Genomic DNA, 26750 nt, shown 5'->3' on the forward strand with positions numbered 1-26750 from the left:
TAAGGTAAAATAAAGTATTTAAGAAAAATTAAATTTTCACAATTCATCAACAAATTTTCACATTCATCAGCAGATCTGATAGAAATGTTGATGATAAGAAATGATGACGTGTGTGTATGTTTATGTGTATGTGTATAAGATTTACTGATATATTAGATGCAATGTGTAAAAGAAAGAGAGACTTCAAGGATGACTGCAGAATTTTTGTTTGTTTGTTTATTTTAGCTTTTATTTTGACATAACTTCACACTTACAGAAACTATGAAAAAATAGTACAAAAGGTTACGGTATATACTTTACTCAGACTACTTATAGAATATTATTCTTTAATTGTTAGCCTTTATTGGCTGCAAGGTTATGTTTTATGACATGTGAGATAGAAAAAATATTTAATAAATATTGGTGAAGTTTTCTTCTGGAAGTTTTCTTCATGAAGAACGGTCAGAGAATGGCTTTTGTGTCTTTGAATTCTTTATATTTTATAAACAATAGCTTTTTATACAATCCTCTGCATGCAGATGTATGTGTTTGGATTTAAACAATGTTCTGTGTATCCTTTAAAACTTGAGCCATAAACAGCACAGGTTCCATTCTGTACTTCAACCAATGTTAGTCTAGATTAGAGAGAAAGACAAATTACATTTATAACTTTATTAATGCAGGGATGTAAAAATGAAATAATATTTATTTAAATATAGGCATATAATACAAAATATAATGTTTATATATAACAACACATAAAATATAATATTTATATATAATTATATATAAAATATAATATTTTAAGACCATGCTTGGCCTTTCTTAATTCACAGATATGCAAAATATAGCCAACTCAGATAATAAAAGTAAAAATTTCATTTTCTTATAAATCATGTGCTACCATTTTTACACAGTGGAAATTAGTCAATTTAGAAATTCTGGGATCTCTTCATATGTGTACCTGAGTGAAATGAAAGCTTTAAAATGTTTCTTTAAACAAATATTTAGATTAGAAATGAATTCAGAATTTAATGTCATTTTTGTGAAAAATATACAATCTACAGATATATGCAATTTTACTTGGTAAGAAAATTTTTAAAAATTGTAAAATTTTCTAATATAAATATACACACATACATAAGTGTGTGTGTGTGTAAGCATTCTGCATAGAGATGATTATATGTATATATATATTTTACTCTGCAATTGAGTATTTTATAATTATATGATTAATGTAATAAATAGCAATTTGTTTTCTTCCAGGAACAGATAAATTAGAAGGCTGAGGGAAAAATGATGATGCTACTTCAATATGAGGATGGTTTAGGTGATGGGCAACCAGTCCCTTTCTGAGCTACAGTGTTTCTTGAACAAATCTCAGGGGTCTGTGAAACCCAGGCAGATGGCAGCTGGCCTCAGTGTGATCTGAGGCTTTTTGCAAATGGCCACAGGTTCAGCACTGGCACCAAATCTGAGTCTGCACTAACCTGGGGAGTGCCACTCATCTCACCCTGGTGACTTTCTGGGACCTTGCCTCACCCAACTCATGTACCACCCAAGACTACTTCAGTTGCTGATTCTGTAGGCAGCCAGTAGGTGGCCTCTAACCTTGGGGAGCTCTGGACCCTTTGCTGAACTACTCCAGGCTCGATGTTTGTGGCAGCCAGCCTCGGTTTGCTGCGTGGCCTCTCCACACTTGCTTCTAGTGCCAGTACAAGCAGAGACCAACCACAGATTGCTCTGTAGCTCCTACCAGGTAACCCCAGGCAGTCACAGGCAGCTGTTGACCAAGGGATCCCAGAACCAACACACTTGGAGGCTGGCATCAGACCACAACAGAACACTACCTCATTAGCACAAATGGTACACCTAAAGGGTGGTCTTAGCAGGTGCATGAGCCTGCTGGGGCAAATCCCACTCTGTGGGGTCAGCCCCCACACTGCAGCTCATACTCTGTTGGTGTAGCCAGTCCTCACAACCAATCCCACCCATTGATATGCCAACAGCAATTAAAGCTTAACTACAACAGGAGAGCACACACAACCCACTCCTGGAGCACCCAGAGCAGGTGACCAGGAAGACTCTGCTAGGACCAAGCAGGACGCTTACTACATAAGGCGACCCAGCCAAGACTGGACATAGCAAATCTACCTAATACATAGAAATGAACAGAGAGGCAGCCAAAATGAAAAAAAAAGAGAGAGAGAGAGAGAGAGAGAGAGAAACATGCCCCAAATGAAGGAACAGGAGAAAACTCCAGAAAAAGAACTAAATGAAATGGAGGCAAGCAACCTACCAGAAGCAGAGTTCAAAACTGGTTATGAGGATGCTCAACGAACTTAGAGGAAGACTAGATGATCTCAGTTAGAACTTCAAAGAGAGATAGTAAGCAAAAAAAGGGACATAGAAACCATAAAAAAAGACCAGTTAGAAATGAAGGATACAATAATTGAAACAAAGAGTACACTAGAAGGAATCAACAATAGATTACATGAAGCAGAGGATCAAATTAGCAATATGAAGATGAGGTAGCACAAAACATCCAACTGAAACAGCAAAAATAAAAAAGAATTGAAAAAAGTGAGGAAAGTTTAAGGGACCTCTGGGACAACATCAGCATACCAACATTCTCATCATAGGAGTACCAGAAGGAGAGACAGCAAGGGACTGAGAACTTTTTGAAGAAATAATGACAGAAAACTTCCATAATCTGATGAAAGAAATAGAGATACAAGTCTAGGAAGTGCAGAGGATCCCAAACAAGATGAACCCAAACAGGTCTACACCAAGACATAATTAATCATAATTAATTATGATTAATACCAAATGTTAAAGACAAAGAGAGAATCCTAAAAGCAGCAAGAAAAAGGCAGCTAGTTACTTACAAGGGAGCCCCATAAGACTGTCAGCTGATTTCTCAAAAGAAACTTTGCAGGTCAGAATGGATTGGATGAAATATTCAAAGCGATGAAAAACAAGGACCTACAACGAAGACTACTAAACCCAGCAATGCTATCAATTAAAATTGAAGGTGAGATAAAAGTTTCCCAGACAGAAAAAAAGCTATAAAATCTCATCACCACTAAGCCAGTGTTACAAGAAATGTTTAAAAAGAAAAAGGAGGGGAAAAAAACATAAATAACAATAATAAATGATAATAACTGTGTACTTAACAATAATTACAATGTAAATGGATTAAATGTACAATCAAAAGATATAGGGTAGCTGAATGGATAAGAAAACAAGACCCATGCATATGCTGTTTATAAGAGACCCACTTCAGATTGAAAGACACATACACAAACTGAAAGAGATGGAAAAAGATATTTCATACAAATGGAAATGAAAAAAAAATCATTTAAGTATTGGGGAACCAATACTTATATCAGACAAAATAGACCTTAAAACAAAGGCTATAATAAGAGGCAAGGATATTACATAATGATAAAGAGATCAATCCAACAAGAGGACATAACCCTGGTAAACATTTATGTACCCAACATAGGAACACCTAAATATATAAAGAAAATATTTACTGTCATAAAGGGAGAGATCAACAGTCATACAGTCATAGCTAAAACTTTAAAACCCCTTTGACATCAATGAACAGATCTTCCAGACAGAAAATCAACAAAGAAGCAGTGGCCTTTAATGACACACTAGACCAGATGGATTTAACTGATATTTTTAGAGTATTTCACCTCAAAGAAGCAGAATATTCATTCTTCTCAAGTGCACATCGAACATTTCCTAAGGTAGACCACATGTTAGTCCACAAAACAAGTCTCAATAAATTTAAGAAGATTGAAATCATATCAAGCGTCTGCTCTAACCACAATAAGATAAAACTAGAAATCAACCACAAGAAGAAAACTGAAAAATCCACAAACATTTCAAGGCTAAATAACATCCTACTAAATGATGAGTGGGTTAAAAAAGAATCAAGAAAAAATTCCCTTGAAACAAATGAAAATGAAAATACAACTAAAAAGTTATGGGACACAGCAAAAGCAGTCCCTTGAAACAAAAGAAAATGAAAATACAACAACTAAAATGTTATGGGACACAGCAAAAGCAGTCCTAAGAAGAAAATTCCTAGCAATACAGGTAAACCTCAAGAAACAAGAAAAATCTCAAATAAACAATCTAAACTTACACTTAAAGAAACTAGAAAAAGAATAGTAAACAAAGCCCAAAGTGAGCAGAAAGAAGGAAATAATAAATATTAGAGAGGAAATAAAAAAGAATCTAGGGAAACAATAAAAAAGATCGATGAAACCAAAAGATAAACAAAATTGATAAACCTTTAGCCAGATGCATCAAGAAAAAAAGAGAGAGGACCCAAATAAATAAAGCCAGAAATAAAAGATGGGAAGTGATAACTAACTCCACAGAAATACAAAGGATTATAAGAAAATACTGCAAGCAATTGTGTGCAAACCAATTGGACAATATGGGAGAAATAGATAAATTCCTAGAAAAGTACAATCTCCTAAGGGTGAGTCAAGAAGAAACAAAACCTGAACCAACCTATTACTATGAATAAAATTGAATCAGTAGTCAAAAAACTCCCAACAAACAAAAGTCCTGAACCAGATGGCTTCACAGGTGAATTTTACCAAACATTCAAAGAAAAATTAACACTTATTCTTCTCAAACTATTCCAAAAAGTTCAAGAGCAGGAAAGGCTCCCAAGCTCATTTTACGAGGCCACTATTACCCTAATTCCTAAACCAGACAAAGACATTACAGAAAAAGGAAATTATAAGCTGATATTCCTGATGAACATAGATGCAAAAATCCTCAACAAAATATTAGCAAATCATATTCAGCAATACATTTAAAAAATACTTGATAGTGGGATTTATTCCTGGGATGCAAGTTTGGTTCAATATCTGCAAATCAATTAATGTGGTTCACCACATTAACAAACTAAAAGGTAAAAATCATATGATCAGATCAATAGATGCAGAAAAAGCATTTGAAAAAATCCAGCATCTATTTATGATAAAAACTCTCATCAAAATGCTAATAAAGGGAACATATCTCAACATAATGAAGGCCATATATGGCAAACCCACAGCTAACATAATACTCAGTGGGGAAAAGCTAAAAGCATTTTCCTTAAGAGCAAGAACAAGACAATGATGTCTACTTTCACTACTTTTATTCAACATAGTATTGGAAGTCCTAGCAACAGCAATCAGATATGAAAAAGAAATAAAAAGCATCTAAATTGGAAAGGAAGAAGTAAAACTGTCATTATTTGCAGAAGACATGACACTACATTGAAAGTACCCTAAAGATTCCACCAAAAACTGTTAGAAATGATCAATGAATTAAGTAAAGTAACAGGATACAAAATTAACATTCAGAAATCAGCTGCATTTTATACACCAATAATAAACTATCAGAAAGAGAAATTAAGAAAGCAATTCCAATAACAATTGCATCAAAACCAATAAAATACCTAGGCATAAATTAACCAAGGAGGTAAAAGACCTTTTCTTAGAAAACAATGTCATTGAAAAAAGAAATTGAAGAAGATACAAATAAATGAAAGCATATACCATGCTCATGGAAGAGAATTAACATCGTTAAAGCGCCCATATTACCCAAAGCAATCTATAAATTCAATGCAATCCCTATCAAAATACCAATGACATTTTTCACAGAACTAGAACAAATAATCCAGAAATTTATATGGAAATATAAAAGATCCTGAATAGCCACAACAATCTTGAGAATGAAGGATAAAGTTGGAGGTATCGCACTACCTGATATCAAACTATACTATAAGGCTATAGTAATCAGAACACAATGGTACTGGCACAAAAACAGACACATAGAACAGTGGAACAGAAGAGAGAACCCAGAAATAAATCCACACCTATTTGGTCATTCAATCTATGGCAAAGGAGACACAAATAAACAATGAGGTAAATAGGCTATTTAATAAATGGTATTAGGAAAACTGGACAGAAACATCCAAAATAAAATAAAATAAAATAAAACTGGAATGCCATATTACACCATATACAGGAATAAACTTGAAAATGGATTAAAGACTTAAATGTAAGACCATAAAACTCCTAGAAGAAAACATGAACAGTAAATTCTCTGTTATTCCTCTTAGTAATAGTTTTTTCTGATATATCCTCTCAGGCAAGGAAAACAAAATAAAAATAAAAGGGGTTACATCAAAATAAAAAGGTTTTGCACAGCAAAGGAAATCATCAACAAAACGAAAAGACAAACTACTGAATGAGAGAAAATATTTGCCAATGATACATCTGATAAGGGATTAATATCCAAAATTTATAAAGAACCCATACAATTCAACACTGAAAAAACCACACAAACATCCAATTAAAAAATGGGCAGAGGCCCTGAATAAGCATTTCTCTGCTCCACTTCTAGATCTTTATGTAAGGAAAGCCGATGTTTATACAAAGACTTGTATGCAAATTTTTATAGCAAATAATAGTCAAAAACCCAAATGCCCATCAATAGGTGAAAGGATAAACAAATTGAGCAACACTCATATATGGAATGCCTCTCAAGAATAAAAAGAAATTAACCCTTTTACATGCTATGAAGTGACTAATCTTAAAATAACTATACTGAGTAAAAGAGCCAGACATAAAAACAGTACATACTGTAGGACTCCATTTATATTAAATTCTATAAACTACAAACTAATCTATAATGAGAGAAAGCAGACTAGTTGTCTGGAGACAAAAAGAGGTAGGTTAGGAGGGGCATGAAGGAGGGATTATGAAGATGCAAAGGGAAACTTTTGCAGGTGATAAATATGCTAATTATCTTGATGTCATTAATGGTCAAAATTTATCAAATTGTATACTTTATATATGTGCAGTTTATTGAACGTCAATTATATCTCTACAAATCTGGTAATAAGATCAAAAAAAGAATGTATGTGATACTTAACCTCTGTTTTAGACTCCTCATCTATAAAATGAGCATTATGTTAGACCTATCTTGTACAGTACTTAGCACATAACAAACAATTAATATTACTCATTATTACTAGTATTGACTGTTCTGCTCCATGATCTACTAAATTTAATCTCTAAGAGTTTTTTGCTGAATCTATTAGCATATGGGAATGTCCTGGTATCGTGTGAAGGAAAATACGATAGTTAAGTGATCATAGGAATAGCTCAGGGACAAATCCACAAATAGAGACCTATTGGTATAGACTTACTGGTTGGGTGAGAGAATGGAACCATCTTCCCAATGCCAAGATCCATTTGTTGGATTTTGTACTAGTCCCATCCAATGATAGGACTTTACCAATTTAAAGAAATCCTGTTTGAAATCACAAATAAAGTCAGTACTCAAGTTTTAGTAACTACAAGGCCATAATCATTTAATCGTTTATTTCCTGCACTTGGGGAAAATGCATTCTGTCCTCTAGCATAATTCCAACTTAAACAACACATACATAATACCTGTAATTGTTGTACTTTCTTATTTTTAATGCAGAATGATTCACGGTTGGTATATCTGAGACTTAGTGCTTCTATTATATTTCAGATTCATATTCATCCTAACATATGCTTTATACGTTAGAACTAAATATAGGAAGAGGAATTAAAACAGTACTTAACCTGGTCCTCTCTGCTGTATATCTTCAAGAGACTGGAATTTTGAGAAATACAAGAGGCTTGGCTCTGAGACCAGCTTTTGCTCTCATTAAAAAATTGGTAGCAGTTATTTCTATAACATATCCAGTTTTTAGGACATGGGCCACAGTAACTTTCTAGAAAGAGAGAATATATTATTAATTCTGCACATGTCTGAACATTATAGTAGATTTTGTTTAGACAGGTTAAATATCCTTTTTATTCTAACTCTAAAAGTCTAGATAATTAAGCCCTTTTGGTCATACCCAATGTCATATCTCTATACCCTGTTAGATAGATAGATAATAGATAGATGATAGATAGATGATAGATAGGTAGCTAGATAGACAGATAAATATACAGACTAAAACTATGTTCTCTACTTTTTACAAGTACTTTCTCATTGTAAAAAATAACATAAAATTTAAAAAGTTACAGTGAATCATGGACAAGAATTAATTATCTTTTTACATACTTTCTTGTTAACGCCATTGGATACATGCCTAAACCCAAGTATACATAGATGCATGCAATTTGTGCTTCAAAATGTTAGAAAACTTTCACTTACCATTCAAAGAAATTGGAGTCGTTTGGTTGAATAATGCTATTAAAATAATCATAATTATTAGAAGGCTTTGTGTTGTTAGTAACATAGTCCATGAAAAAAAATTTAAAAATAGTTGACAAGTTTTTAGACTAATAGCGAAAATATAAGGACACTTAATTAATATTGCTAGCTTGTTTCTGTATTTCTGAATATTAATCAAAGTAATATAATACAATCATTAGATCAACAATTCTGCTATCTACTTCTCTGTTATCACTTACAATTTATAACTATGGCGCTACATATTGTTACCATTATAATGAAACGAATTCCCATAGCTACAGCAATGGAACGGGCAAGGAAAACTGGAGAGTCTGTCAAAGAAAGAATGAGAAAATGAGAAAAAGATAAAGGTTCTGATATTTTCATATTTAACATAAAAGTTAGAGTGTTTTTATGTGGGGCTGATATCAGTGCTTTTTCCTTATTTTGCTCAAAACGGATAACATAGTTCTTTATAAATGATTAAAAAATAAGACTATAAAAATACAATATTCCTTTTTTATTCTCTATAAGTTCTACAGTTATCTCCTAGAATAAATTATGGTTATCATTTTTAAAAATTTTCAGAGATGCAATAATAAATATTCACAGTTCCCCCTTTTAAAAACACATATTTAAGAAACTATACAAAATATTCTATGATTTTTTCACTTAAGAAAATATCATGATTATTCTATATCATGTCATAAAGTTGTCAAATTTTTATAAATGGCTGCTTGTATTGTTTCATTGGTATATGAACAATATCTAATTACTGACAGACTTAATTGTTTAAATGCATATTAAATTGTTTCTTAGTTTTTACTATTAGAGATCATTATATAAATAACAATTCATACACACCTATGCATGTTTCTGAGTACCTCTCTAGGAGAAATTTCCTAAAGGGTAATTACTGATGCAAAGGGCATTTGCTTTTTAAATTTTTGTAATAATTGGAAATTTCAGTCCAAAGAAGCTATACCAATTATGTAGTACAAGTTTAAGCTTAAAAGCCTAATTGTTCACATCTTCTGCGTTAAATATTAGTTGCATTTTAAGTGTATAAATCTGATAAGCAATATTATTTTTAAATTTAACTTTATTTTTCTTATTATGAATTAATTATGTTTTATTTTATTTCTTGAGACTGCTCTTATTTATATTAAGTAACTTTTTTCTCACTTTTTAGGTTGAGAATATTAGTTCATTTTTTGCCATATGTTTTGTAATATTCACCTCAGATATCATTTTTGTTTTAACTTTATAATTTCTATTATACTTTTGGCGTGCTGAAATGGAAAATGGTTGACTTCTTCTAACCATTATGCTTTTTTTGATATAAATAAAAATGTTTTTATTATTCTGAGTTTATGAAATAAGTTATGCCCTTATGTTATATGGTTTCCTTTTTCATTTGATCTCTTTGGTATTTGTGTATGTGTGTGTTTATGTGTCTGTAATGAGGTAGAAACTCAAATTTATAAAAATTTTTCATTTCCAAATGGACACTGAATATTTCTGTTATTTACTGAGTAAATCAATATGTTCTCATTGATATAAAATACCATCTTTAGTATATAATACATTTCTGTATGTGTTCGAATTTATTCCTATATTTTTAATCTGTCTTTCCATTCAAACTATAAGTAAAATATCCTTACTTTTATAATATGCTTGAGTACTTACAGTGCTCATAATATTATATTACACTTCTTTTTCAGAATATTTTAGCTATCATTACACTTCATATATGCCTTAAGAACTTTAAAATGAGTGAAATCATATGTGAGATATAAAACTGAAATCAACAAACAAACAAGACAAGCAAAAACTCATAGACACAGACAACAGTTTAGTGGTTACCATAGGAAAACAAAGGAATGAAGAGATAGATAAGAATAAAAGAGATCAAACACATGGTGAAGCAGAAAATTTAACTTTGGGTGGTAAACACACAATGCAATGCACAGATGATGTATTATTGAATTGTACACTTGAAACCTATATAACTTTATTAACCAATGTTACCCCCCAATAAATTTTTTAAAAATAAAGAATAAAAAAAAACTTTAAAATGAACTTTTTAAGAACCTGCCACTTTCAAAAGAATCACGTTAAATGTATAAATATAGTCAGATAATTTGATTTTAAAGAGATGTCTTTTATCCTTGAAAAATTCCTATTTCCATTATATATGTCTTATTCTGTGTTCATTAGTACAACTTTAAAGTAATAAATTTATTTCTAGTATGTTTTATTAAATTTATTGAGATGGCATTGGTTAATAAAATCATAGGTTTCAAGAGTACAATTAGATAATAGACATCTGTGTTTTGTATCATGTGTTCACCACACAAAGTTAAATTTCCTCCTGTCACCATGTATTTGACTTCCTTTACCCTTATCTACCTTCTCCTCCCTCCACTTTTCCTCTGGTAACCACTAAACTGTTGTCTGTTGTCTATGAGTTTTTGTTTGTTTGTCTTGTTCATTTGTTGCTTTAATTAAAAAGTTTATTTCTGATTTTTGGTCTTATAAACATGGTATTTTTCTTTCATCATTTTTTGTTTTTGTTTTTGTAGTTATTAAAACTATATCTTATTTTTACATCTTATTTTCAATCACATCTACATATCGGTTTTTCTTATTGCTTGTAATATTTTGGGGTGAAGCTTTTGAATGTTTTTAAAATATTTTAAATCACATATTCTTGCTAATATTAATTTTGCCCTTTTATTCTTGTTTTTTTCTAACTATGATGAAAATGCTGTTAGCACTTATCAATAAGCTTAATGACAGCATATGTCCTAAAGGCAGTATTTATATTTTAGAGGTTTTAAAATTAAGTTTTTGTAAATTAAGAATTTATATTGATTTTTATCCAAAACCTTTTAACATTATGTATATGATCTACAATCTTCTATTATTACATATGACACATATTCATTTCTATAATTAACTCTTGAAAGTGATACTATTTGGTAATCATTTATTTTTATTATAAATCATTTATAATATATAGGTGAGAGTAGTCTGTTATTTTTCTTTTAATGTAAGCTATTTTAGGCTACATTTTCTTTCTTTTAAATTTATTTATTTAAATTAGTTTCAAGTATACAGTACATTAGTTAGACATCTTTATAGTTCATAAAACGATCCCCCCAATTGCTCCCTTTCTCCCCTGGCCCTCCACCGAACCATCATGTTAATGCTAACTGTATTCCCTCTGCCGTGCTCCCCAGCCCTGTGACCAACTATCAACTACTAATTTGTACTTCTTTAACCCTTCACTCCATTCTCCCAGCCCCCAATCCACCTCCCCTCTGTCCGTCACCAAATTGTCCACAATGTTTGTGAGTCTGTTTTTGATTAGTTTGTTCTTTTTGTTCTTTAGATTCTGCATATAAGTGAAATCATGTGGTATTTATCTTTCTCTGTCTGACTTATTTCACTCAGCATAATAATCTCTAGATCCATTCGTGTAATTGCAAACGGTAGGATTTCATTTCTTTTAATGGCTGAGTGAGTGTCAGGCTCCATTTTCAATCATATTCTGCCTTGACGAAGGACAGAGAGCATATCTTTTTCACTACACAGAAACAGTTTGTGATTAGCAATCAAGTCATTGTTTCTATACTGTTTAAAAATGTAACACTAAAGGATATTTTGAAATTCTTTTCTCTTGTTTTTCATTTTTATTTACTCCTTTTTAAAGTTAGTTGTTCAGTATTCCCTTAGAAACTACTGTCTCAATTGTCATTAATATGATAATCATCATTTTTTAGGTCATGAAAAGATCCTAAACTCAAGAGATTCTGCTAATTTATTATATATTTCAATATTATATTAATCTCATTTCTGCTTCTTCATGAAGGTAAAATTAACTGAATATTTATGTTGATAATCACAGTTTCCAATTTCCACCTCAAGATGTTAAACAGAGTATAGTACTTACGGTTTTCTCCAAACGTGTTTGTGATTAATGCAGGTCTTTTCTTTTGCGAGAGTACAAAAGTATCACGATTTGCAAGTTCAAATTTATAATTATGGGATTCATTCATCTCTGGAGAAAAACAATTCAGGCCAATATGAGTCATGGCCTTCCTGCCACTTGGATCACAAATTTTTAAAATTTAACTTGCCATTTCTATCTTTTTCTTTTTAAAGTATAATAACAAGTTACTTTTGTTTTATATTATTTAATTATTATGATTTTCACACTTTGTAATATAAATGAAATTATATTTTTACAGCAAAATATTTTTAGCAAGATCCTGTGTACTATGAAAAAAAAGTTCATTCTTAATGTGTAATAAAGTCTAACATTAAACAAAAGATACTGTATAATGAAAAAGACAGGGCCCTAGAAAGTTAGACACATCTTTAATTCAAAGAGCCACATTTACTCAGTTAATAACTTTTAAAATTTAAAAAAAGAAAAGGAAGGAAGCTGAAATAGAAAGGAATGTGAAGGAATGGAAGGAATAGTTTGAAGGAAGGAAGGAAGGAATAGATGAAGGAAAAAGGAAGAAATATATATTGTTAGAGGAAAGTTGTTGTTGTTGTTGAAAGAAAATATTGAAAGAAAGAAAGAAAGAAAGAAAGAAAGTTGAAAGAAAGAAAGGAAGTTGAAGAAGAGAAGGAAGGAAGCTGAAGGAAGGAAGGCTGAAGTTGAAGGCTGAAGGAAGGAAGGAAGGAAGGAATGAAAATAGCTGAAGGAAAAGAAAGAAAGAAAGAAAGAAAGAAAGAAAGAAAGAAGGAAAGGAGAGAGCGAGAGAGAAAGAGAGAGAAAGAAAGAAGAGGAAATAAAACAAAGGATATCAATCAATTATCAAAACAACATGGTATGGGTATTTTAAAAAGTGAAATAAAATGGTATGCACTTAGTATCAATTATGTCAATCACAAACTAAACACTTAGTAGAGTTTAGTGTGTCTAATTTTCTTTATAGTAAAGGACACACAAAGAATAAAAGCACAGTCTAAAACTTTAAGATAAAGACAAAGAATCTTGCCTCTGAACAAAACAAGTAAAAAATCATTTTGCTCTCCTCTTAAAATAGTAAAAATTACCAAGTATGTAAAAGTCTTTTATAAATGAAATGCTAATTTTAATTACTTTTTATATATATAATTAAACTAAGAAAAAACATTGTTTGTTCATACAATGTGTAATTTAATTTTTAAATATGTGAAAAGGGTTGGTATTATTTTATGAATGAGGAAATTGAATCTTAGAGGTAGCCAATATTACATTACTTATTTAATATAATGCTACCAACTATGAGTAATTTATAACACTTTCAGTTTAAGAAATACTTTTAAAAATATTATTTTATTTGAATATTATAGAAATTCACTAAGATGAATATCACATGTTTTATATCTCTACTTTATAGAAAAGAAAACAACTGCATGGGGGCTGTGGATTACTCCTTATCTCAAAGCTAGAGACTGCAAAAAGTTTGATTAAAATTCAAACTTCAGATTCTGATGCTGTCACTATTCCAGGCTGCCTCAAATTGTGAGAGACTTTAGATAGTTAATGAAATAAGAGGGAAAAAAGCTTTCGAGGTTTTGAAAACTTGATTTAAAATATAACATGAACATAACATGAAATGAACATAAAATGAACATAAGTGAATAAGTGTAAATTGCTTTCCTGTGCCTTACATGCTTATATCAAATTCTGGCTACAGTAAAATTAAACACAGGCCAAATTACACATTTATGTAGAAAGTACATACCCATGTTGTGATGAGCCCATCGATCTCGGATCAGCCCCATCATATAATTATGAATGTTTATCTACTCCAGAGATGAATTCAAAGTCTTCATTTTACAAAGGTTCCTAAAGAAAATAAATCATGTATTTATTTATTTTTTTGTTTTCTTTCCTTGTAGTGAGTTGACATATTTTGATTGAAAAAGTGAGAATCCAGAAAAATTTTCCCCATGCATGTATAAATAAGAAAAGAACGAAGAAAAGAGAATTTATATAAAAACTCTAAAATTTATTTTTTAAATTTATCTTCATTATAAAATAATAAACACTAATTTAAAAAATGTAAAAACATATAATGGGTGTTTTTAATTCTCTTACATTAAGACACTTAATAAAAAAAAATTTGCATCACCGATATTGAATGACAACAGTTCTTATTTATACTTGTTTTATTTTATTTGGTGATAATTGCTTTCTTTGCAGGTAAATTGGGTAGGATACATGAATTTTTGTTGAATGCTTTCTTCTAATACATTTTAATTCTGCTTCTGTCTATATCATCATCACTTATAAGTTATTAGCATCATTAACAAAAATAACCTCACATTTATATAGTAATATAGTGTCTAGAAAAACTCTCAGAAAAAAATAGCTATTTAATACATATGCATAGTGCTTAAATTTAAAAAATAAAATCTGTTTTATATATAAACATGACAGCTGGAAGCAACAGATATAATTGGTTTTATTTTGCAACTAAAGTTGTGTGTCACATAAGTGCCTTGCATAAGAGCACAAAAATCATAAGAGAATTCAAACTGAAATTCAATTCTTTAACCTCAAATGTAAAGATTCATCTTCTAGTTTTGTTTAGAGACAAGGTTCCATCTTATAGCTACATCATAACTTTTCATTTTCCAATAAGTTTATCCTAATTATCTACCATTGAGTAAAGTGAAAGAGTACACTTCAGAAATAATGATTCCTTTTCTTCAGTAATTCTATTCAAACACTTAAGAAACAGAATTATCTTATAGTGAAAATATTTTTAGAAACTTTCTTGAGGTTGAAACCTCAAGAGTGCCTCATTACTTAAATAATAACTGTTCAAAACACATACACACACAGAGAGACACACACACCTGATCAGAGAAAGAAGATCCTGATTCTTGTGAAAAAGTTAGACGTGTCCTGAGTTCTCAGTTTGCAATTGCAATGAGATATCCAATCAATTTTGATCCCCGAGCATAATATGACAAATATTCTAATCTCATCTTCCTGTTGAAAAACAACACAAACCACGGCAGTCCGTCTCATCACCACACAAAAAATGTCTCTAATTGGCAAAATAAATGTTAGGTTCTAATATAATTTTATTACTTAAAATTGATGTAAAAAGTTTTCCAGAGTTTTGAGAAACAAATAGTAGAATTATATAATCTCTTTCTGAATCAAAAGTGAAAAATTGTTATATGATAAAGTTGTAAGTATTGTGTGAAAAAAGAGAAGAAAATTAAATAAACTTTTTAATCATTCTGTGCACTTGTTATTATAAATTTGAGTGGAATCAAGTTTGCTGTATCATCTAAGTTGAAAGTATAGACAGATGTTATATATATATATATATATACACACACACACATATATATGCATACACACATAAAGATATATATAATGCATGTATACATATATGTGTACATATAAGACCTTTTAATTGTGAAAATATAAAGTGTATACAAAATAAAACTTTCTTGATAAACCGTAACATGCTTAGCTTAAATAATTATCAATTTATGGTTAATATTATTTTATTTTTTATATATGTGGGTGTCTCAGATCAAACTCTTCTTCTAAATAGAGCCCTTTTCTCCTTTTTCCTTGTGAACATCACCTGTTATATTACTTGCCCTTTATTACTCAGAATAATAGCACCAAATCTTTTGCTAGAATAGCAACGTAATTACTAATATCTTAATGTTGTTATTTTTAGCTACTCATAATTTTTGTTCTAGCAAAAAATGATAAGGAAACTGCCAAAGAGATATGATACATTACATTTAGCCAAAAGGAGCCCAAAGAGATATGATGGCTAAATGTAATGTATTATTTTCAATGGGATAAAGGACAGAAAAAGAACATTAGGTAAAAACTAAGAAATTCTAAATAATGTATGTTCTTTATTTAATAATAATGAATCAATATCAGTTTATTAACCATGGTAAATGTACCATATTAATGTAAACTGTGAATAATATAGAAAATGATATGGGTATGTGAGAACTCTCTATCTTTGTAATTTTTTGTAAATTTAAGACTATTCTAAACTCTAAAAAAACATTACTTATAAAATAAGTATTTGGAGCTTCTTTAATGAACACACAGAGCAATACATAGGTAACGTATAATTGGATTGTACACTTGAAACCTATGTAATTTTATTAACCAATGTCACACTGATAAATTTAATAAAATAAAATAAAAAGAATGTTATAATAATAATAAAACTCATGGGCACTTTAGAAAGCAAACAAAGAACCATTCTAAAGGGAAACAGCTAAAAAAGCAGAATCACTGATATTAACTCTCATTAAACATGTGCACATGAAAACAAAATTTAATCAGTAAATCCGCACTTTATTCAATCAATGAGATAATTTTAGGAATAATCTTCAGTTAATAGAACAGACATCACAACTATTTGCTATGTACAATATGCATGAGATAAAATTGACATAAGCACTAGTTAATTCTGCAAAGTTGATAAAGCTAGAATATTTTTTATGAAATCAACAGGTTATTTAAAATCTTTCCATATGGATAACACAAAAGGCAAATAGTTTCACAGAAGAGAAATAATAAATTTTCAAGAAAGAGATTAGTATAACCTACAAACTTTTCTAGATAGGAAAAAAAAAAAAGAATAGTTGCTATTTCTTTCACTAAAATTAAAATTAATTTGGTGCTGTTAGTAGATGAGAATGTATTAAGAAAGAAAAAGTCAATCTCATTTATGAAAACTTGTAAAATCTTAAAGCAGTACCAAACCAAATCAGTATATAAAATGAACATAGATAACCAAACTGAGTTTATTTCAGGATTATAATAATAATTTTCCTTTGAAAGAAAAATTGTTAAATGTAATTTGCTAGAAGCAATAAATAAAGAACTGGAAAGAACATGATTACATTAATAAACAAATAACTAAATTTTATATATTATTAACTTAATTAATAACCACAATAGAAACACTGTAAAAAACTTATGAGCAAATCTAACAGAAATAAACAAGATTTATATATAATATATTATATAATTTTATAGAAGTATTTTCAAAAACAACAAAATTTTGATAGGACTAGCAGATCTAGTAAAGGTATCAATAATCCTAAAACATTTTAGAGATTTAATTCAATTATGATTAATATTCCAGGTTTTGTTATGAACCTTACAAAGTAGCATCTAAGATAAAAAGAAAGGGGTAGGGTAGACGCAGAGCATCTAAATATTCTACTAACTTTATTTAGTTCTAATAAGAACTTATAGACCTGTAGAGAAGTCATAAAAAATACATACAAGTAATTTCTTGAAATAAATACTGTAATAAAACTAAGCATGGGCAGCTATGGTTTCACATATAATGGTCCCTAAATGAATTGATAGAGTGAGTAAAGGATTCTTTTCGGGCGTTGTACTTTATTTTATTTACTTTTTATTTTTTATTGAGGTATAGTTTACATATAACATTTATTAGTTTCAGATATACAGCATAATAATTCTATATGTATATATATTGAGACACAATCACCACAATAAGTCTAGTTAACATCCATCTTTAAGGATTCTGAAAGAGGCACATTTTAAGATGAGTCCAGGACTTTGAGTAAAAATATTAAAAGGAAGGGGAGGAGTTAAAAAAATTACTTGTGTAATTTTTTAGATGCTATGTACAAAGAAATTCCAATTTCATTCTCAGTGGTGAGCGTATAGCTCACTCAGCATCTGTCAGGATGAGACATCTATTGAGGATTTGCTGAACATTAGTTATGCTTTGGTGATTTTTGAAATTGCAAAAGGTTATGACATCGCTTTTTAAAATAATTTTTATTTTTTAATTAATTTATTTATTTTTATGGTGACTTTGGTTAATAAAATCCAGTAAGTTTCAGCTGTACCTTTTAACAGTAAGGCATTTTATATTTACACTCTGTGTTCATCTCCCATAGTTAGATTTCTTTTTGTCACCACATATTTGACCCCATGACATAGCTTTCATAAAACATACTTTCTAATATATATATTAAAAACCAACAAAAATGAATTTACACAGAAACAATAATTTAACTACAAAAATACATATATGATGATTTCACTCATATATGGGATATAAAATTGAAAGCAACAAACAAACAAGACAAACAGAGACTCATTGACACAAACAACGGTTTAATGGTTACTAGGGGAAAGAGGGAAGTGGGGAGCTAAATAAGGGTAAAGGGGGTCAAATATATGGTGATGAAAAGAAATTAAAAAATACATGTACATATTTATCTCTCCTCAAAACTATTGGAGAGTTACAATGCTTTGCAATCTGGATTCAAATCATTTGAGAACAACCACTATCATCTCCATGAACCATTTAGAAACTACTTTTCTTAAATGAGAATAACCACCAAGGCTTGATCAATAGGCCTTCTTGGCAAGTAAGATATAGGCACTTAAATATCTGAGCATGTGTTTAACACTTTCTGTATAATCTAAGGGGAGGAGGTGAAGAGACCACAATGCAACTTTGTGGTGAGAAACAGTTCTCCTGGCAGGATGCTCACTTCAAGCTGTGACTAAAACTGAATGTGGTCAGAAGTGTTTACTGAATAGAAGCCCAGAAATGAAAGAATACAATGTGTGGTTATAACCAATTGAAACTTTTATAGCCTTGACTTTTCTGTAAATGTGTTTGAATTGATAAGAAACATGTCAAAAAGACAGATTCTAAAATTCACATGAGCAATTAAGTAAATAAAAGGGACTAAAAGAAATAGAGCTGAGTCTGAATATGCGTGGGCATTTGAAAGCGGAAGTAACATGTTGAGCAATATAATAGTTAAAAAAATCTGCAAACATACTTGGAGAATATTTATTCAGAACTTGTTTATTCAGAATCTAAACTATTTATTCAGAACATTTAGCTATGTATTATGTACTGGGAAAGCCATATATAATGTCAACTAGCACATTAAGAGGATGAATACAAGGCACAGATCTCATACATCTTAAATGTACACTTCAGTGAGCCAAGAGGGAGAACTGGTCATCATCTTGGCTAGTAATAAAGAAAAAATTTCTTGGCCCCATCTCAGTTGAAACTTTCTATAATTCTGACAATAAGGAATTCTACTGAGATGTCATTTCTTTCACAAAGAAATGTTTTCATTATGTTAACTTAACTCATGCTAGAAGACTTCATAGTTTTATTATCAATCTACATAATATAATGATATAGAAAAGTTTTTTCTTCTATATTATCTTAGAGTTTGTAAACAAACAGTTTGTAAATAAACAGTCATATAAACAGTCATATAAACAGTCATATAAATGTCTTTTCAAAATTGCTCTTAAGTAAGTCACATGCATGACTTGCAAATCAGATGACTTAAAATTTCTATTAACATCATGGTTATTTTTCTTTGATTGCTTGTTTGCTTGCCGCTTAACCTTACATTTCCTGCCATAGTAGAAATTTACACATTCATGAAAAAAAAAAGATGTCATTTACAATTTCTGGATCTGAACTCCAAATGGATCTTGTGTTTACCTCAGTATTTTAAATATTAAAGAATTCTAGAATTTTGTAAATGTCATAAAATTTGGACATTACTTATCTCAGGTGTCTAGGGAAATAGACCAACGGATCAGACAACACTTTTCCAAAGGAAAAAGTCTCTTGTTAGAGATCCGAGCAGAACCAAGTTCTCCCAAGTCGCATCTTCCTTCTTTTTTTCTTAAATTCGCCTGATAACATTTGGCCAAATTCTAACTCATTATTCCTTCCTTTAACCCCAATAGATTCATTTGTGTATACATGAATAAAAATGCATGTGGTTTAAACTATAATTTTTACATTACCTTCTTGGAAAGTATCAAAATAACTGCTAAAAGTTTACAATATTCTTTCAGTATTTTAGCCAATCTCCTAGAACCTTTCTCTATTATTTTACACAGAATTAAGAACACCAAGGCAAAGCAAAATATGTAAGAAATTAATTAATTAATTTAAAATAATGATATTTTTCATGAATATTGTTTCCTATTTATTTTTTAAGCTAATATTTATTGAGAATTTCCTCTGTGAGACAAGCGTATTGTTTGGCAATGGATATACATAGTTGAATAAAGTATAAAGCACAGTCCTTGTACTTTATACTTTATTCAACTATGTATATCCATCTAATTGTTTACAATCTATTTAAGGTATAGATATAAGCATATTATTTTAAATTAATATGTAATTTGCTGTGATAGATGCAATTACTGGGTATTATAGAAGATAAGGTTATAGATGACAATTTCATAATGGTGTTAGGGAAGGTATCCTGGATTAAGTGATTTGGGGGGAGTATTTTTAAAAACATGTTGGATATCAAGGAATTAAAACTAGAAGAACCATATGATCCAGCACTTCTTCTGGATATTTACCAAAAAAAAACCTGAAAACATTTATCCGCAATGATGTATGTACCCCAATGTTCACAGAAGCATTATTCACGGTGGCCAGGACATGGAAGCAACCTAAGTGTCCTACAATAGATGATTGGATAAAGAAGCTGTGGTACATATATACAATGGAATATTACTCAGCTTTAAGAAGAGATGAAATACTGCCATTTGCGACAACATGAATGGATCTTGAGATAATCATGCTAAGTGAAATAAGCCAGAAAAAAAAGTTGTAAACCACATATCACTCATATGTGGGATATAAATCTAAAAGCAACAAACAAACATGACAAACAAACAGAGACTCATGGACAGTAGATTAGTGGTTACCAGAGGGAAGGGGGTGAGGGTAGGTAAGTAGTAGTAAAAGGGGTCATATATTTGGTGACGGAAGGAAATCTAACTCTGGGTGGTGCACACACAATGTTATATATATACGACATACTTTTGAATTGTACACTTGAAACTTGTTGGATTTTGCTGATTAATGTCACCCCAATAATTTGTAGCAAAAAAAAATCAAGTTAAAAAATAAAACAAATCTCATACTTAAAGATAAAATATTGACTTTTTTTTCTCCCTAAATAGGAAGGATACATATAGAACCTTTACTGTCCCTTCTACTCAAGATTGAAAATAAAACTCTGGATTGTGCAAACAAGTCAAGAAAAAAAATAATTTAAGAAGAAATAAAGAAAGAAGAAATAAAAGTATGATATTTACAGATGAAATAGCTGTTTATATAAAAAATTCAGAAGAATATATATTTGAAATGATAGAATTCATATATAAAATCAGTGAAGTCATTGGTTATAAGATCAACATTTAACCCTCAATTGTATTTGTTTAAAGCAGCAAAAATTACTAAAGAAACTTTTTAAATAAGAACGTCATTTTCAAAATCATGACCGTAAAATATACATATTTTTGTAAGACTTCAATATAGAAAAATAAAAAATACAGCAATGCAAAGGAAACCTAATGGAAAAATAAAACATAATATTGATTGGAAGAGGCAATATTGTAACATAATTAATCTTTATAAATTAAAGTTTAAATGCAGTTTCAAGCATGAACCCAAGTGTTTTTTAACAGCTTTATTGAGGTATAATTTACACAACAAAAAATTCATTCTTCTAGAGTGTATATATCAGCAATTTTTAGTATATTCGCAGAGTTTATAACCATCACCACTATCAAAATTTAGAAAGTTTTCAGCCCCACAAAGAACCAGTGTACCATTAACACTCATTTCCTATGCCCACCTTCCTTTAGCCCTTGGCAATTGCTAATCCACTGTCTGCCTCTATGGGTTTGCCTATTCTTGATGTTTCATGTAAATTGATTCGCACAACATGAGATATTTTAGAAAGCTTGAATGACACAAATCTAATGTTGAACCAAAAAGACAGACACCAAAGTAATGATATCTGTACTTTTGGATGTGTATATTGTTTTCCAATACATCTTATGGGAAAATGTTTCATTGTTAGAACAAATAATATAATTTATTTAAAACTTAAGCAATCATAATATTTCAGGAAAAATAATGTTAACCGACAGAATCTAACTCAAATGTTTTAACTCTAAACCTTAAATTTGCAGTGATATATTTTTGGAGATCCACAGTGACTTGATATGAGGCCAGACGAGGATAGTATGGCACAGTTATATTTACCAGATGATGATTCTGCCATCCTGTAATGGAGAAAAATGCATAATTCTCTTGTTATATAGTATGGGGACAAGTTATATAACAATAGTATTTTCATGTAACTGTAATAAAAATATTTTCAAAATGAGTGATCACATTTTTCATATAATATTAGTAAGAGCTGGTTATTAGGAAGACTGCATAGTCATTCTTCAATATTTATATCAATGTTCATTAACTTTGAACATCATTCTTCGTGTTTATAATTCAGCATAAACAAATGCATTAATAATACACTTCTGAATTTTTATTTCTTATATTTTTCTTCTGTAGAGCATATAAACTTCAAACATAAGTTTAAAGTTTGAACCACTTATGACATCCATGGCCGATCACTGCTTATACGAAAAAGACTCCAATCCATGATGGAAATAATATGAAACTCAGAAATTTCTACACCAAAATAAAGGACTTTATTATATAATTATTAAGAAAGCTTTATTATTTTTAAAATGCAAACAGCATATTTTTTCATAAGATCCTTTATTTTCAGAACAAAATGAGTGTTGAACCATAATCTAACACTAAAGATACATTAAAGTCAAAAACCACTTTTCATTTTGCTAAAAACTTTCAACAATATTTGTACATTTGAAGTAAAATTAATGTTTAAACATTTAGGCTTAGTAGTTATGTTTTAATAAAGACAATTCTTATTTATGTAATTTAGTAGTTACCACTGTTGATAAAACTAATATAACAAGACTAAATAAATTTTCAAATGTTTATTTAACATATTTGAAACGAGGGAACAACAGAGTAACAGACACCATACAACAGAAGAAAGTGACTTAAGCCTGATGCTTTGCAGCAACCAATCTAGCCATAAGAGGTGGCTCAGGGAAGCCAGTCCTCCTTCGTGTTTGAGAGGGAACCCCCAGACCCCTCTGCAACACCAAGCAACCTGCAGGGTGATCCATCAGGACACCTGCTAACAAAAGGAGCCAGGGGCAGTGCTTCTCCTTCCCCTACCAGGAGTCACCAGGGGAGGGACCTTGGAGGTGAGACCAGCAAAGGGGATCCTATGATAAAAGAATTGGACCCAGGAAACCTCTCTCTCTGAGGCCATGAGACTAACATCCCCAAACAGAGACATCTGAAAGAATGTATTTTAAAATGTTACATTCACATAATTCAACAGTGAAAATTAACTAAGTGCTGATAAATGCATTAACATGGGTAAATTGCAAAACTATCATATGGAAGTGAAGAAGAGAAAGAAAAAAGCATATTGTATGATTATATTATATCAAGTTAGAAAACAAATTGAGATCTTATTGTATGAAAAGTTAAATAAGAAGAGAGGAGAAGTATTGAGAGAATACACAGGAGCGGGGGCCTCCTGAGAGCTAGAAACTCTTATCTTGTTAATCTGATTAATAATTACATAATTTTATTCACTTTATAATCAATCTGTACAGTTATGATATGTTTAGTGTCTTTTATGTATGACAGAATCAAATAGCAAAGTTTATTACAGAAAAAAGCATTTGTAGAAACATGATTTTTTATGAAAAGCAAGAAATGGAAATTATCAGATGTGCATTAATAGTATAAAATATAAATAAAATATTATAGAGTCAAACAGTGGAATATTAACCAACTTTAACATAAAAACTAAAAATATGTACAAAAGTATATGTGAACTGTGCTGATACAATATTGACTAAAATAAGTTTTTGATAAATTGTTTGAAGCATTTAATATCTTACCATTTCTTCTTCATTATCTATGTAAAGCAGGTGAGAGTTCTTAGCAGCACAGACTGTCAGACTCTTAGTCCATGTTTTACTTTCAGTACTAATGTAATAGCAATTGTTGGAATATGTAAGCCACTCCACAACAATATGCTGAAAAATATTATAAATTTTTATCCAAACACAATTTTAAAAACACAAAAATCAACCTACAATTATGCATAGATATAAAAATATGTATATATATTAGATTTATGTCTACTCACAGGCTGATACACTTATACACATTCACAGAATATGGTCATCTCCCATTCCCTAATTTATGTGCTCATATAAAGCAAACATATAAGCAAAAATATCTACTCTTTAATATCCTGAAGTCAATGAATGAATTCACATTTTTAGAATAACAGTGTTATTCTAAAGCAATAGAAAATTTGATCCAATTGGCAAGAATGGTATGATGATTTTAAGTGAATTTTCTTCATATTGTTGCATAAAACAGAACACTCTCCCACAATCATTATTTTTGAACATTTATTGCCAGATTTTATAATCTATGTTCTTCCCCAAAATTTCTATTGTATTTTTGCCTTCCCTAAGATAGACAAAAAGATAAACTATACTATCACCAGACCTTTGAAAATCATAATATACCTTTCTCAATCCTTGTTATCAGAGACAAATTATTCTGCTCCAATATTACAGCCCCTAGAAGAAGTTAGAGTAATTGTTATAAAATTAATATTGATCTAAATAAATCATAATAACTTTAGTTTCTTAGTTAAAATGTGATGAATTGATTAAATAGTAAAATAAAATTAATTTTACAAAGAAAAAATAATAAAATAATTTAGATGCGAGGGAAGAATATTTCAAAATCTTATAAGAGCAAACTTTGCCATTTCTTTAGATTAAGTAACCTCAAGAATGAATTTCTGTTTCTCAAAAAGGTATTTTAGACTTCTAAAGCATGTTTTTGAGTATTGAAATCTAAATATATGTATTTAATACTCTCTAGAATCATTTTGTTACTTACATTTTAGACAAATTCAGAATAACATTTTGCATGTAGTTGAAATGCATTAAAATTAGAATTCTACTCATAATATTATGAAGTGTTTAGAGGCACTGAAGATTATTAAAGTGAAAAGTACTCATAAAATCATTAAAAAAATTACTTACAAGGAATAAAATGTATCATTCTTACTACAGCATATATCAAAACAAGGCAGAAAATTCCCAGGATGCCAGCAATGAGCTTCTCTGGAGGTGATGGTAAAGCTGTAAGGAGAGAAATGGGAACACTGAGAAAGGACAGATGGAGACAATCGCTTAGACAGTTTACACACAGAGAACCCACATGCACAGGGAATCATATATATAACTTTGGACTCCAAACCCATATTTACCATTGTAATCTTCCTCTCAGAATATACCATTGAATTTTCAGAAAATATAATGCTCCATGAGTTGTTGGTCAAAGATTACATCTTATAACAATGCCTGAATAAAATCAGTCCTCAGATTACATATTAGAGTACCGTATTCCAACCTTTAACTCTGATCCTCACAAATAAAAAAAATATGTGAGCTTATTCACTATTCTTTTCCCACATCTCTGCACCCCAGCTGCACATCCTAGAACAGTTATATTGTGTGTTCCTTCAGTGTGTTAACTTTACAGTGGTCATTCTTGTCATTCTCTTGAAATTCTAAAAAGCATTTTGAAGATTTAATTCCTCATAGGGTAGATATTTGCTGTTTAGTTATTGAAACCAAGTTCTTAGTGCCCTTACCTATCATTTGCTCTCTCCTTGATACCTTAGCCTGATTCAAGTTTGAATCACTTTCTTGTTGGATATTCATCTCTTCAGCTCAGTAACGTCAGTGACAGTGCTCTATGATAACTGTCTTGAAGTCATTAATAAAGGGTGTGAACACTGACAAGATCCCTGGAATATGTGAGTGAAGTCAATGTAGGTGGAGGGTGAGAGAAGTAACAGCACTGTTTTTTCAGGTGACCAATGGAAAGTCAGGTTCTAATTTACTTAGAGCTTTAAATAAATGTTTCACGACAGAATAATAGTTCTTAAAATGATATTTTATGTATGACATGATTTTTTGGTTGAAGCAATGAAAGCTAATAAATTAGGAAAGAAGTTCATGAATAATTATATCTTATTAATCTAATGTCAAATTCCACTGAAACATTTTAACACTGTTAGAATAACTATGGGAAAATTAAAATATTATATAGAAAAAATAAGGAGGCAGCAAGTTTTAAGACTTTAAAATCCACCAATCGTTAAAGTGTTCTAGTTGAGCAAATAGTAGCCTTAGCATATACAGTAATAGTCTGCATTAAATTACTTTTATTTCATCACATTTAGTTATCAAAAAGACAGAAGAGGTGTTATTTAATGATGTTTTATTTTAAATGACTGTGGAGTTCTGAGGTTATTAAAATTTTAAAGAAATATTTCATATATTGAAAAATGTTAAATGACTCACTGAAGTTATCTAAAACTTAATAAATAAATAAATAAACCACAACATAAAATGATTTTATAAATACTTATATGGGTAATTTGTAATTTATTTAATGGTTAAGATATGAAATCATAAGATGAAAAATAAACATGTAGATCATTTATACAGAAACACCATTGATACA

The 26750-nt window shown here is 30.2% G+C and overlaps 1 protein-coding gene across 1 annotated transcript; it reads right to left on the reverse strand.

Moving 5' to 3' along the window:
• On the reverse strand, positions 1 to 25775 carry KLRK1 (killer cell lectin like receptor K1). The gene is made up of 12 exons (XM_039881925.1): positions 25259 to 25775; positions 24731 to 24784; positions 24089 to 24226; positions 22255 to 22360; positions 15091 to 15226; positions 13971 to 14074; positions 12179 to 12286; positions 8460 to 8552; positions 8200 to 8235; positions 7617 to 7768; positions 7211 to 7314; positions 1 to 614 (listed from the first exon to the last, which is right to left on the reverse strand). Exons 6-12 carry the CDS (start codon positions 14011 to 14013, stop codon positions 497 to 499), a joined length of 654 nt encoding a protein of 217 aa, XP_039737859.1. The 5' UTR covers positions 14014 to 14074; positions 15091 to 15226; positions 22255 to 22360; positions 24089 to 24226; positions 24731 to 24784; positions 25259 to 25775; the 3' UTR covers positions 1 to 496.
• Positions 25776 to 26750: the final 975 nt, after the last annotated feature.

Source organism: Pteropus medius, unplaced genomic scaffold (genome assembly GCF_902729225.1).
Source record: "Pteropus medius unplaced genomic scaffold, Ma_sr-lr_union100, whole genome shotgun sequence".
Taxonomy (NCBI): Eukaryota; Metazoa; Chordata; class Mammalia; order Chiroptera; family Pteropodidae; genus Pteropus; species Pteropus medius.

Excerpts from the sequence above, each read along its gene's own strand:
- KLRK1 (XM_039881925.1), bottom strand. The coding sequence starts at position 14,013 with ATGATGGGGCTGATCCGAGATCGATGGGCTCATCACAACATGG. Across the intron at positions 8,236-8,459 it reads TAGCGCCATAGTTATAAATT|CATTATTCAACCAAACGACT; the intron begins GTAAGTGATAAC and ends TTATTTTAATAG. Across the intron at positions 7,315-7,616 it reads TATACAGCAGAGAGGACCAG|GATTTCTTTAAATTGGTAAA; the intron begins GTTAAGTACTGT and ends GATTTCAAACAG.